Source organism: Symphalangus syndactylus, chromosome 8 (genome assembly GCF_028878055.3).
Source record: "Symphalangus syndactylus isolate Jambi chromosome 8, NHGRI_mSymSyn1-v2.1_pri, whole genome shotgun sequence".
NCBI lineage: Eukaryota > Metazoa > Chordata > Mammalia > Primates > Hylobatidae > Symphalangus > Symphalangus syndactylus.
Genome location: NC_072430.2, coordinates 95111082 through 95125849, shown reverse-complemented (window position 1 = coordinate 95125849; position 14768 = coordinate 95111082). Strand labels below are relative to the sequence as shown.

General features: G+C 43.4%; 1 protein-coding gene and 1 pseudogene across 17 annotated transcripts in view; both read left to right on the top strand.

Moving 5' to 3' along the window:
• STAT1 (signal transducer and activator of transcription 1) overlaps window positions 1-14768 on the top strand; it is a 45342-nt gene that overhangs the window by 18830 nt on the left and 11744 nt on the right. For 11 of the 17 annotated variants that reach the window (XM_063644822.1, XM_055290055.2, XM_055290057.2 and 8 more), the window contains 9 exons: window positions 26-184; window positions 4256-4348; window positions 5908-5967; window positions 8508-8537; window positions 8629-8722; window positions 9903-9944; window positions 11173-11256; window positions 11828-11926; window positions 13046-13181. In XM_063644822.1, coding sequence (XP_063500892.1) covers window positions 26-184; window positions 4256-4348; window positions 5908-5967; window positions 8508-8537; window positions 8629-8722; window positions 9903-9944; window positions 11173-11256; window positions 11828-11926; window positions 13046-13181 — 797 coding nt within the window. The remainder of the gene's footprint in view (window positions 1-25; window positions 185-4255; window positions 4349-5907; window positions 5968-8507; window positions 8538-8628; window positions 8723-9902; window positions 9945-11172; window positions 11257-11827; window positions 11927-13045; window positions 13182-14768) is intronic. The other 6 variants (XM_055290056.2, XM_063644824.1, XM_055290063.2 and 3 more) reach the window with 5 other exon arrangements.
• LOC129488192 (ras-related protein Rab-1A-like) lies at window positions 375-4241 on the top strand (annotated as a pseudogene).

The window sequence follows — 14768 nt, the reverse complement described above, 5'->3', positions numbered from 1 at the left end:
ACATCTGTGTCTTGTGTCTTCCCAGGTTCACTATAGTTGCGGAGAGTCTGCAGCAAGTTCGGCAGCAGCTTAAAAAGCTGGAGGAATTGGAACAGAAATACACCTACGAACATGACCCTATCACAAAAAACAAACAAGTGTTATGGGACCGCACCTTCAGTCTTTTCCAGCAGCTCATTCAGAGGTAACTCAAGGGACATTTATTTGTACCTTCTGTAATCAGTCTATACAGAGGAACATTTTACCAAAATTCAGATGATTTACAAAGGTCTAATAGGTGTTTTATATGTGTATGTGTATATATATATATATATATATATATATATATATATATATTTTTTTTTTTTTTTTTTTTTTTTTTTTTTTTTGAGATGGAGTCTCACCTATCACCCAGGCTGGAGTGCAGTGGCATGATCTTGGCTCACTGCAACCTCCACCTCCCGGGTTCAAGCAATCCTCCTGCCTCAGCCTCCCAAGTATCTGGGACTACAGGCGCACGCCACCCCACCTGGCTAATTTTTTTTAGTAGAGACTGGGTTTTGCCATGTTGGCCAGGCTGGTCTCCAACTCCTGACCTCAAGTGATCTGCCCGCCTCAGCCTCCCAAAGTGCTGGGATTACAGGTGTGAGCCACTGTGCCTGGCCTAAAATTTTTTAATGACAGTGACTCTTCCTGAATTATTTGGTTATGCCAATGGTTCTTCACTCTTGTGGCCAGCTAGGCTGCAAGCTGTAGTAATCTTCCACTCCTCCTTCCCCTTTGGCTGAGTCTCCACCATGACCCTAACATGCTTCACCTCCCCCTCTCCCCTCCTCATGTCTCAGGCTCTCAAATCCTCCTTTCTGGACTCTTCCTCAGCCTCCCCACCAGTCCTCCCTCCCCGTCCTTCCTCCCTGTGACCAGTGCTGTCCCAGAGCAGAGTTCCATTCTGGTTCCTCATCGCCTGCTGATCCAAGTGAAGCCCCTCAACTGGGCATTCACGGCCCCCCTTCTGCAGCCTGGACCTAGCTGACCACTCCACGTTTCACGTCCACACACGTCCCTTTCTAGGCAACAAACTTGACCTCTTGCTGATTCCTATAGGGGCCATGCCGCACACTTGCTTTTCTGTAGCTCTCCTGAGGGTACTTCCTCTTCCTCAGAGCCATCTTTTCGTGTACCTGCTTTCAAAATTGTATCATCCCGAAAGCTTCACCTTGTATCTCATCATTTAATCTTTCCAGATTTCCCAAACAGATGTTGTCTCCCTTGGTGGCCTGCAGTCACCCTTCGTTCCTCTCCTACTCTGCCTTTTGTTATGTAGTTGTTATGTATTTCTTTATATTTGTTGAATATCATAAGGTTCTGGAAGGCAGAGACATGCCTTTGTCACCCTTTTCCCCCAGCAGGACCTAGCGCAGTGCCTTGTGAACAGCAGGTGCTCTAGACATACTTAGTAGATAGATAAATGTCACTGAGCGGAAAAGAAGGGTTCATATTGCAAGGTTTTTTTTTTAATGCAAACTTGACATGATGAAAATGTACTTGATTTTGGGTGGAAGCAATAGCTGAGTGGCAGCGGCTGCTGATTGTGTCCCAGGGGACAGAGTGGGGGACGACGTTTGCTCTCCCAGAACAGCCTATCTCTGTCCTTTCCTTCAGTTACCCGTGGCGCGGAGAGCCAGGGCGGCAGCTGTAGCAGCAAGGGTGGCTGTGGCAGTGGTGGCAGCTACAGTGACATGTCCAGCATGAATCCCAAATATGATTATTTATTCAAATTGCTTCTGATTGGCGACTCTGGGGTTGGAAAGTCTTGCCTCCTTCTTAGGTTTGCAGATGATACATATACAGAAAGCTACATCAGCACAATTGGTGTGGATTTCAAAATAAGAACTATAGAGTTAGACGGGAAGACAATCAAGCTTCAAATGTGGAACACAGCAGAACAGGAAAGACTTCGAACAGTCATCTCCAGTTATTACAGAGGAGCCAGTGGCATCCTAGTTGTGTATGATGTGACAGATCAGGAGTCCTTCAATAATATTGAACAGTGCTGCAGAAAATAGATCATTATCCCAGTGAAAACGTCAACAAATTGTTGGTAGGGAACAAGTGTGATCTGACCACAAAGAAAGTAGTAGACTACACAACAGCAGTGGAATTTGCTGATTCCCTTGGAATTGTTTTTGGAAACTAGTGCTAAGAATGTAACAAGGCCGGGCGCAGTGGCTCATGCCTGTAATCCCAGCACTTTGGGAGGTCGAGGTGGGTGGATCACCTGAGGTCAGGAGTTCGAGAGCAGCCTGGCCAACATGATGAAATCCCATCCCTACTAAAAATACAAAAATTAGCCAGGCGTGGTGGCCGGCACCTGTAATCCCAGCTACTCGGGAGGCTGAGGCAGGAGAATCACTTGAACCCAGGTGGCGGAGGTTGCAGTGAGCCAAGATTGCGCCGTTGCACTCCAGCCTAGGAGACAGAGCAAGACTCTGTCTCAAAAAAAAAAAAAAAGAAAGAAAAAGAATGCAATGAATGTAGAACTGTCTTCCATAATGATGGCAGCTGAGATTAAAAAGCTAATGGGTCCTGGAGCAACAGCTGGTGGTGCTGAGAAGTCCAGTGTTAAAATTCAGAGCACTCTGGTCAAGCAGTCAGGTGGAGGTTCCTGCTAAAATTTGCCTCCATCCTTTTCTCACAGTAATGAATTTGCAATCTGAACCCATGTGAAAAAACAAAATTGCCTGAGTTGTACTGTATGTAGCTGCACTACAACAGATGCTTACCATATCCACAGAGGTCAGAGATTGTAAATGGTCAATACTGACTTTTTTTTTTATTCTCTTGACTCAAGACAGCTAACTTCATTTTCAGAACTGTTTTAAACCTTTGTGTGCTGGTTTATAAAATAATGTATTTTTCTGATATCAGACTGTTTTCTCGTGGTTGGTTAGAATACATTTTTTTTTTTTTATGTTTATATTGGTGTGTTTAGATGTCAGGTCTAGTCTTCTGAAGATGAAGTTCACCGTTTTATATCAAACAGCACAAGCAGTGTCTGTCACTTTCCATGCGTAAAGTTTAGTGAGATGTTATATGTAAGATCTCATTTGCTAGTTCTTCCTTGTAGAGTTATAAATGGAAAGATTATACTATCTGATTAATAGCTTCTTCATACTCTGCATATAATTTGTGGCTGCAGAATATTGTAATTTGTTGCATACTGTGTAACAAAGATGTGTTTAATAAATATCGTACTTATTGGAAGTCATATTTTAAAAAACATACTTGGGGCCGGGCGCGGTGGCTCACGCTTGTAATCCCAGCACTTTGGGAGGCTGAGGCGGGCGGATCACGAGGTCAGGAGATCGAGACCACGGTGAAACCCCGTCTCTACTAAAAATACAAAAAATTAGCCGGGCGTGGTGGCGGGCGCCTGTAGTCCCAGCTACTCGGAGAGGCTGAGGCAGGAGAATGACGTGAACCCGGGAGGCGGAGCTTGCAGTGAGCCGAGATTGCGCCACTGCACTCCAGTCCAGCCTGGGTGACAGAGCGAGACTCTGTCTCAAAAAAAAAAACGTACTTGGTTTCCTATGGCTAATGTTCAAACAAGAAGTCCTGTATGTTGGGTTTTTTAAAATTTAAAAACACTACTTGTACTTTGAGTGCACATTTTATTCTTAATTCTCACACGTAAATGAACATAATTAAATACGGGGTTTTTATTTTTTATTTTTATTTTTTGAGACAGAGCCTCACTCTGTCATCCAGGCTGGAGTGCAGTAGTGTGTGATCATGGCTCACTTCAGCCTCCACCTCCTGGGCTCAAGTGATCTTCCCACTTCAGCCTTCCAGTAGTTGGGACTAATTAGTCATGCCTGGCTAATTTAAAAACAAAAATTTGTAAAGATACGGTCTCACTATGTTGCCTAAGCTGGTCGTGAACTCCTGGGCTCGAGCAATCTTCCCACCTCAGCCTCTTAAAGTGCTGGGATTACAGACATGGGCCACCGTGCCTAGCCTTCATTGTATGTTTGTTTCAATGTAATAGTTTCACAGATCATTACAATTATTCTGTTTCTGTTAAGTCCCTATTAGGTTTTGGGATTTCTTTACTAATTAGAAAATATCGCTTTGTTCATCCAACTTGTCAGAATCTTTCAAACTATTTTTTTAGGTCGTACTCTCTAACCCCCTTTTTTCTTTCAGGAAAATCATCGTGACTGCCTCAACCTTAATGGAAATGCTAACTTATCTATCCTTTGCTGGGTATTTGCAGCTCGTTTGTGGTGGAAAGACAGCCCTGCATGCCAACGCACCCTCAGAGGCCGCTGGTCTTGAAGACAGGGGTCCAGTTCACTGTGAAGTTGAGGTAACAAGGGAAAGATGGCATCCCATATATCACCTGTCACGTAGTTTGTACCCCTAGTTTCCTTTTATAAAAACTGTTATATAGGGTGCTTTTGAGGAAATAATTTTTCAGGGGGTATTTTAATACGAACTCTTACTGAGAATATCTGAGTCTTTTATTAATATATTCATAGTAGAAATGTAACCGATATACATATATGTACACACTCCTGGTTTTTTTCCAATCATAAATGTAATGCATGTTCACAGGAAAACAGAATTCCAAATTGCAGAAATGTGTGTGATAGAGAGTAAAAGTTCCTGGCTGCCTCACCCCTCTTGGGCATAGGCTCATAGGCTCATAACCTGAGCCTTATGAACCCCAGAAGCTGTGTGAATATGGATTTATAACATGTACATTTTTCTGATGGATGGATTTATAGCTTTCATCAGATTCTCAAAGCAGTCTATGATATAAATATCTGTGGACCATCACAGCAAATGGCCTAGTGTCTGTCCTCCCAGGATCTTGTCCATGTCTACACAGATACATATTTCATACAGAAACACACACGCACAAATATGACATAATGTTTCCTTTTTAAAAAATTAGGACTCCATGTCTACACAAATATTTCATATAGAGACACACACACACACAAATATGACATACTTCTTTTTTAAAAACTCGGAGTAGTCTACATACATTGTTTTGTAGCCTTTCTCCTCAGTAATAATTGTAGAAGTGTTTCCAGGAATATGTGGCTTTACTTTCTTCTATTGAATGGCTGCATTGCTTTAAGTGTTTTTCTTATGATGAGTAGCTAGACGCTGAAGAACTGGACTGGCCTTCAGAGTTGGCCCGGGTCCTTTTTCTGGGGTGTTGCTGAATTAAGTCTGTGGGTAACCCTCCCTGGCTGGTAGGTACAATGTCACACTGAAGCCTTCGTGGAATTCTAGAACTCACAGCTGGAAGGGACAGTAGAAATCTGACCCCATCCACCTGCTCCACTGAACGGAGCAGACAGAGCCCTTGGGTCTCCTTCCCAAGGTCTCCAGCTCAGTGGAGCAGAGGCACACCCTCTCACCTGCCCTCCATCTTTCCATGCTACCCTGGGGTGACTATAGATGTGACACTATTTTTTCTGATTATGGACAATAGTTTTTATTGTCTTCCAACAGGACAAAGATTAGATACAAGTTTTAATAGAAAGTAATGTTTGCTATTTTTCACCCATATAAATTGGCCAAAGGTCAAAATTGCGATGAAACTCGGTATTGGCAAGGTTATAGAGGTAAACAGCTACCCTCATTAACTTTTGGTGGGAGTGTAAAATCAGGGCTGCATCCTGTCAGAATTAGTGTTACAATTTTTCCTAAGTGGTTCCACAGCTAGGAATTCATTCTTACAAATACATTTACAAAAACTTAAGTAGATCTACAAAACTGTCAGTTTTCTTGTTGTAATACCCTAAAACTGGAGGGGGAAGTGGTTTATCTAAACGTTAATAGGGAATTGGCATAATAAATAAATTGTAACGGAGAATTTTTTTTAAGTAATGCCTTTATTTTTCTTTCCAGACTGCTGGTGAAATTGCAAGAGCTGAATTATAATTTGAAAGTCAAAGTCTTATTTGATAAGTAAGATATCTTTAATATTATATAACATTACATGTACTATTGAAATGTTGATTTTGTTACTCAAGCACAGATTCCTCCACTAAATGAGCAGATTCACTAGCTGTGGAAGGGTCTATACTGGGTGGAAGTTTGCCTCCCTAGGGCCCCAGGGCTGAAGCCAGAGTCCTGACAATGCTGCGCATGAGCAGAGACTTCTAGTCAGATCCACCAGGGCCATCACAGATGATCCCAGCAGATTTAAATCAGCAGCTCCCTTGGTGGATGTTGGGAGCTTCCCCTGGAGCTGGTATCAACATTCCTGTGCCTTTTTAGACTATAAATGCACAAAAGAGTGAGTGTCCCTTTATGCATATGAGATTGTAATCAGCAAGTCTCAAAGTGGCTGGACTTGGCATGCCACCCCTTCGTTCTAGGTCAGCCCCAAAGGAGAGGCTCCTGATCCAACCCGAGGTTGAATGTCCAGGCTGCCATGATTCGGTGGTCATTTGGGGGTTTTTTCTGGAGCGAGGTCAGCAGCATCTTGGGGAGACTGTGTGGAGCCTGTGGGATTCACCCTTGTCTCTTCTGGGCAGTGGGAACCCAGGAATGGGCATCTCTTTTGGGCATCCAAGTGGAGCAGCCCCATCCTATTTTGCCCTGAGACCCTAGACCTGGACTGGCACTGACTTGGCCACTCTCATTAAGGAACAAGATGGCTCCCCCCACCCCTCCCATATTTAATGTTTTTGTTAGCTTGTGTCACATACCGTTTTGGCAAGTTTCAAAAATGATTTATGATCATTCAAATCATTTTCCTCTGGCTTTTTGCTTTTTCCCACTCCTATAAAAATATTCTTCTTCGTAGCATGGTCTGTGCCTTGTCTTCCCTGCCATCATCTTTGGTATATCAGTTAGCTTTTGCTTCCTAATAAACCACTCCCAAAACTTTGTGGCTGGGCCAGGTGCAGTGGCTCACACCTGTAATCCCAGCACTTTGGGAGGCCGAGGCAGGCAGATCACATGAAGCCAGAGTTTGAGACCAGCCTGGCCAACATGGCAAAACCCCGTCTCTGCAAAAAATACAAACAATTAGCCAGATGTAGTGGTGCGCACCTGTAATCGCAGCTACTTGGGAGGCCAAGGCACGAGAATCACTTGAGCCTGGGAGGCGGAGGTTGCAGTGAGCTGAGATCATGCCACTGCACTCCAGCCTGGGTGATGGAGTGAGACTGTCTGAAAACAAACAAACAAAAACTTAGTGGCTAAAAACTCAAAAACTCATTATTTCTCATATTCTGTGAGTTGTAGGTTGTCCTGGTCTGGGCTAGCTTGGTTGGAGCCAGGTGCTCTAGCAAGGCCTTATTACGTGACTGGGACTCAGCTGGGATAACCAGGTCCTTCTTCATGCGTCTCAAAAAGGCTAGCCTGGGCTTTTCCCATGGTGACAGTGTTCCAAGTGAACAAGGCCTCTGAGTGCTAACCTTGGAACATCTATAGCATCACTCCCTTCCATCCTGTTGCTAAAAGCAAATCAAGGCCAGCTGAGATTCGGGGGACGGGGAAATATGTCCTATTTCCTAAACGGAGGAAGCACAAGGGTTGTTTTGCCATTGCAGTTTACCATCCTCTGCGTCAGCTCAGCTCCTCTCAGCTGCTTCAGGCCCTTATGTCTTTTCTGTCGGTTCCAGCCCTGTCTGTCTTCTTAGCTTTGACAAGTCAGCTTTTATCATACTATTCCTTTTATTTTAAATTCTTTTTTTTCCAAACGGGAAAATAGGTCCCTTCCATAGCTAATGGTGATTGTCATTCACAAAAGCATTGAACTTCTGGTTGAGATTGGAAAAGAAGGGGAACTAATAGATCTGTGAGTGAGCCTATGATTTCTAGTCTACATCGAGGACACTCACGGATACATTATTTGGCCAGAGCATGACCAAGTAATCACTGGATATAGAAGTGCAAGGTCTTTCAAAATTATAACCTCAGACTTAAAACTTAAACTTGCCACTTCCCCCAGATAACTGACTTTTCTGGTACTTTCATGAGAGCATTAAAGATCATAGAGAATAAAAATGAGGATTAAATGGTCACATTAGCAGTCCTCTGAGCTTTGTGACAACTGGGCAGTGCTGTCGGCTGGTTCCCCAGTGCTTAGTGCAGGGCCTTGCACCAAGTAGCTGCTCGAGAAACAATAACGATAGCTTATATTTATTGAGGGTGTACTGGTGCTGGTGCTTACATTTATTGAGGGTGTACTGGTGAGGAATTAACTAGTTTATTCCTCACGACATCCTGTATGTTGGCACTGTTAGTATGTTGTGCAAATGGACAATGTGAGGCCCAGACCATTTATTTGCCAAAGGTCATTCAGTGATACTTGCCAGACCTAGTATGAGTAGATTGAAGCAGGGAGTGAATGAAAGGCTGCAAATCCACAGGTGTAGATTTATTTTTTATTTATCATTCACTTAAACTCTTGTGTTCTTATACTCTTATAATTTTGTTAAAGCTTATTTCAAATTTTAAATACACATATGTGATTATGTATTTTTTTTTTGCAGAGATGTGAATGAGAGAAATACAGTAAAAGGGTACGTGATGTACTTTACGCTATACTGTGCTATATTTTTATTTGTTTAATAGTTGGAAGACTTTTCAGTATTTCTTTCCTATATTGTATAGATTTAGGAAGTTCAACATTTTGGGCACGCACACAAAAGTGATGAACATGGAGGAGTCCACCAATGGCAGTCTGGCGGCTGAATTTCGGCACCTGGTAGGGACATCAGTTTCCTCTCTGCGTTGTCTCTGGTTTCTTAGGACTGTTGACAATAGAGCGGCCCTTTTTGGCACGTTGCCATGTGGAGGATGCCCCCTGCTGGGGTTTATAGACTTTGTGGCTGGTGTCTTCCTGTCACCAGCACTTGGGGCATTTTGGTTTCTCCTCCTTATCCCATGGCTGTTCACGCTGTTTTCTGGGCTGTATCACTCGCAGTAAAAATATTTTCTAAGCCTGTGTTTATGTAAACGATTTGCACTTGCTGCCTGCATGATCCCCATAGTCACTCACTGTAGACGCTTGCAGTTTTCTCAAAGGTTATGGCTCCCGTGTCCTGACTGTGATCCAAGTGTGGTCCTGTACTCCAGGGTTCACTCCTCAGCCCCTGTGTTCCCCTTCCTGGTGGTCCTGCCCACAGCCCCTGCCTCCATGGCAGCCTGACTCTACCACCTCTCCAGGGCAGTAGGGCTCATTCCCCAGGCAGTGGAGACCTAGCGGGGTGTTCTATGTGGGCTGCACCATCTTTCCTCCTCTGTGAACACGGGGGCTGCCAATTGCTGTGAGGCTCTGTGGGTACTGAGTCCGAAGCTTTCCCTGGGCCCAGAACCTGCAGGAGGTTAAAGGCATCCTTTTTCATTAGAGACCACTTTGTGATCCAGCAAGCCTCGTAGCTAGGAAGCTCTACCTAGCTCGAAAGCTTAGCCCAACTCAGGTGCCTGAGGGTATTCAGAGCCACCCTCAGGGCCCCAGCCTGCTCCCTCGTCAGCTCAGGGATTGATGTCCACTTGAGGGCAGTTGGACCTGGAGTCACTGGGCCCAGCCTGGAGGACTCTGCTGAGGGAAAGGGGAGGGAGAAGCTGTCCCCTGAGCCTCAGGGCATGAAACAGCTAACGAAGGTGCATGGGGAATCATTCAGGGAAAGTTTGAACGCAGGAGAGGAGCTGGTTGCGATTCCAAGAGATCCCTCCAGACTGTTGTCTGCACCATCAGGCCGCTGGGGAAACATGCTTCTGCTCATGGACCCTGAACGAGGGCCAATTTGTCCCATGTTCTGCATTCTAAAGATAAAGTCACATCTGTCGTTCTTTCTAGTCCTAACTTTGTTCTCATATGTAAATGAAGATAGCAGCTTTGTCCATTACCATGGTGTTTACTAAGATGATTATTTGTTTTATAGCAATTGAAAGAACAGAAAAATGCTGGCACCAGAACTAATGAGGTGAGAGTCCCTTTATGTTGTGAATGGGCCCAAATCAGGCAGGTCTGTCTAGCAAGGGCAGGTCAGTTGGTGGCTGGGGACACCTCACAGAGGAGTTCAGACCCATCAGGGAAGAGCAGCAAAGGAGCTGGGTACTTGGTATATCTGTGACAACAGTAAAAACACCATGTTTGTGCTTTACTATTGTCAAACGATTTTGTACACAAATTCATTAGACACTCATGGACAACTCAGTGGAGTAGCTGTCGTGGGCTTTTGTATTCTTCGCATCTTACGGGTGAAGAAATTGAGTCACAGGAAGTTTGCAGGATTTAGCTAAGGGTGCACAGAGAGTTACTGTCAGAGTTGGAATGAGAGGCCACTTTGATGAGTGCCTTGCTGTGTGCCAAGAGGGCTTTTCGGCCATTGCATCTCCTACCAAAAGCATTGCCTTTGCATCAGTTTCCTTCCTACAACGTGATCTTTAAGGAGTTGGGTTTGTGGTGCATTCAGAAATGAACTATGGACAAAGGATGAAATATCTGGAGTTGTTTTGGTTTAGAACACTTTCGTCCTTTATGCACACACAGCGTGCAGTCCTTCCACACCAGGACCAGTGGAGGTCACATGGAGCAGCGGGACAAGCACAGGCCCAGGCAGTGCAAAGATGCCTTCTAGCGCTGGTGTGCGCCTGAACTATGTTTTGACCTCCCTGGGTCTAGCAGTTGCACCTCTCTAGTTCTAAGTTGTGAGGTTCACATGAGGTAATGTCTATGAAGGCACTTTGAAATCTATCCATTTCTACCGAAACCAAGACACCTTGTGACCTGCCAAGTTGATGCAAGTCAGCCCTTCTGGTACGCAGTAGACAATCACAAGTATGCACTTACTCCCAGCCCTCTCACCTCCTCCCCACCCATCTGCATTGAGATGTGCAGCCACACTGGGCAGGCAGACAGAGCTGAGGGTCGAGAAGCCTTAGGTCACAAAGCCATTAGTTGCTCTTTCCCCATTGACATTTATGGCTCTGAATCTATAACCCTTGCCGTAACTTCAGACACTTATCTTTCAGAGCACATCGAGATGCTCAGAATCATTAAATCTGGGAGAGATTGAATATTGAGTCTTCGGACTTGCCGCTGATTGGGTCCAGGATCTCTGTGGCCTGTTGCAATGTTAATTGGGCTTTTGAAAGTTTCAGGATCTGTGAATAATTATATTCTTTTCTTCTTTCCTTTTCTCTTCCAAGGGTCCTCTCATCGTTACTGAAGAGCTTCACTCCCTTAGTTTTGAAACCCAATTGTGTCAGCCTGGTTTGGTAATTGACCTCGAGGTAAGACTTTTATGGTCCCGAGTTGGAAAACTTCATTATTTTTACTTTTAATTGTTACATGTATTTTTATTTCTCAGTTTTTGTTTTAGATTTATTTACCTAATTGTTTTAAAATGATCTTTTTCAGCTAATACTATCTTAACCTTAATTTATGGTCCAGAAAGCTAGAGAATTGAATTAACCTTCAAATTCAATAACTTAAAAGTTCCAGTTGAGATAGCTGATCTTAATTTTTTTTTTTTTTTTTTACATTAAGCATTGGGACTTATTTATTTTGCTCTGCCCTCCGCCTACATTTTATGTTTTCATTGTGACAATTTTCATCTTCTCATATTGCATATCCCTTAATTAATTATTGTAGCTATTATTATTTTTAGGGACTTATTTCGTAACTGAAAGATACATCAAAGGTTAAACTGGACAAAAGAACAGAACTTAACATTTCTCATTTTCAAGTATTAAATATGTACAAATTTACAAATAATCCCTTGCTTTTAGTTGAGGCTAAGCAGTTATCTGAAGGTGACATTTCTGTGATTTGGATGATTTCAAGGTCTTTGTCATCCTTTAGACGACCTCTCTGCCCGTTGTGGTGATCTCCAACGTCAGCCAGCTCCCGAGCGGTTGGGCCTCCATCCTTTGGTACAACATGCTGGTGGCGGAACCCAGGGTATGGAAAACACATATGCTTTGGTCCCAGGGTTAAGCAGAGACCCATGCTCTCGCTGCCGCGTCTCTGAAATAGCCCCAGTGGCCAGTTGTTGAGGGAGAAGTGACAAAGCTCCTGTGGTATTTCTGAGGCTCTTGAGTAAATCTGGGAATGTGAAGCATGGATATGTGTTTGAAATGAGAATTATGATTTTTCTCCCATGTGAGTAAGCTAGGGCAGTCAGTGATTCCATACCACTTTATTGTTATTATTTTTAAAATGTATGCATCTACTAAACAAGCATGCCCCATTCTTAGAGTGTGGATACTCACTGTTAATTACAGTCAATTATCATTATTCGAAGTACTTATGTTTTTTAAAGTCACCAGGAACACTTAATTAGCAAATAATGAATCGTTGCTCCTAAGGGAACTACGAAGCTAGGTTCCTTCAAGCCTCTGGTCACAACATTTTTGTCAGCCCATCAATGCATAACATTGTTAATGTGTGTTTCTGTTTAAAGACACCTTATCTAATATACTTGTTGAGGCATTAACATTACACCTATAGCCAGGATCACTGTAACTCATGCCTGAGTGAAGCTTGCCTCACACATGTATTTTCTCCGTAAGGCACATCCCAGCCTTCCCATGCTTAGAACAGTAGACCACACTGTGGCACTATGCTTGGGCACCATTTTAAACAGTGATCACCAACAGCAGTCACAAAATGCAAAAAACATGGCGCTAAATAGGCTTCAAAAAGGACACGTTTTTCTTATGAGAGCTGAAACAGGAAGCGAGTGTCATTTTGTTTGGCTTCAGCTGGAAACAAAAGTGTTAAGAGACTCGAATTCTTTGCTGCTGTGTGCTGCTGTGTACATGGGTGTGTCTTTAAATGACCCCAAAGATGCCATGTATTTAGATTTTGGAGCTACAAGTAAATTTTAGTGAGTAAACAAGTTCACAACTGTGCATCTGTAAATAATGAAAATTGACTGTATTTCTCTTCCCCTACTGTGAAAGCACCTGTGTGTCATATAAACTGGAATTGAACTTTGGGATGGACACATGTTTTAGTGCCACACTTGTGCCTGGTGTCTCTGTAGTAACCCTTAGATTTTGGGTGTTTTCTCTCTAGAATCTGTCCTTCTTCCTGACTCCACCGTGTGCACGATGGGCTCAGCTTTCAGAAGTGCTGAGTTGGCAGTTTTCTTCTGTCACCAAAAGAGGTCTCAACGTGGACCAGCTGAACATGTTGGGAGAGAAGCTTCTTGGTATATGCATATTAACTTGTTATGTTTATAAAAATTGAAATTCATAAAAATATCTCTAATTGTTCTTTTCCGCTCTGCTATTTTGTTAAAGGTGAAAAAGTACTAAAATCTGTCAGCTTTTCAAGCTATAGTTTATTATAGCTAAGTGAGAATCATATATCACCTTAGAAAGAAATATAGACCTGATAACATTTAAATGAATCCATTCCTCATTGTCTCATATTAAGATTTCTGACATGGATTCCCAAGGGAAAGTTTTATGAATTATGTAAAATATATTATTTGTGGCTGAAATAAGTTCCTGGATGAGAAGGATGAAGGCCTATTAACCATTAACCTTGGGGAGAAAAAAGGAAGTCCCTGACATGATGAGAATAAAGTCCTGGGGCTTGCCCACTGCAGCATAAACCCAGGACCCTTGCCTCAGGTGGGGCCCAGGTGGCGGGGGATGCCATCCCCGCAAGAGGATGCCTCTTTTGATCTGCAGTTTTGCCTGATTGGACAGAGTCTAGACAGTGGTAGGTAATTCCCTTTCAGTGGTTAATGTCAGTGCATTTATTAGTCCTTCATACTAAACAAATCAAAGATCCACTAGTCTCAAGGTCAGATCTTTCAGTGAGTGAGGCTATCTGAACTATTTCTTTAAAAATCCATGGACAACTTGTATCCAGATTTGCTTTCTGTAGAGCAGCACTGCATTTACTCCAAACTGCAGTAGGCTCTTCCTAACCCAGTGACTTTCAACAGTGCCTTCTCTTGGCTATGCAGCTGTCACAGTGGTGGTCTTGTGCTGTTTAATACAAGTATAAAATCCCCTTATTCCATTTCTTTATTTGGTGAGAGTTAAGAAGGATATCTTTTCTAGCTGTGATGGCTTATTTGTAGTTCTCTTTGAAGACTGATAATGGGCTTACCACCTCATCTCGCCCGGGCTGCTTTAATATGTGTAGCTAATAACCCCTGGGCTTCTTCCTCTCATTTCTCTCATGTGGTTTTTGATTTGCATCAGACTCCCTGAGCCCATGTCCTATTTGGAGGAAAGCTGAGGGAAATGCATAAATAATGTCTAAAATAAACTTGTGAAGTCAAGTATCAGTTACATTGAAGATCTAGGGGTGATCTTGGGCACGGGTTGAACTTTGAAAAAAATTCTGTAGGGTCCTTGGGAGAGGGGCTCTGCTGAGCAGCAGAGGGAGGCAGTGGGAAGAGGCCTTGGATAAGGAGGCTTCTCTAGGAGGCCCAGCAGAGCACCTTTGATTTAGTGCAAAAGGCAAAGTCAGCTGATGGTCTTGGAAGGAAGTGTAACATGAAGAGGGCATTAAAAGGACTGTCCTCTCTTTAGAGGAGAGGGATGGAAAAGGGGGGCTGGGGAGGGAGAGAGCAGATGGTAAGGCTTTGTGATGTTTCCGCTTTCCCTAAAAACTCATATCGTGGTGTCCAGGAATCTGCCATCCATTCCTTTCTGCCATTAAACTCAAACCAACATACACATATTTTAGACCATTTAAATTCCGCCCTCTTACAGCACGTATTATAATTGCTCAGTTAATTTGGCATTAAGGTATCCGAAAATGTCAACTGTGTACA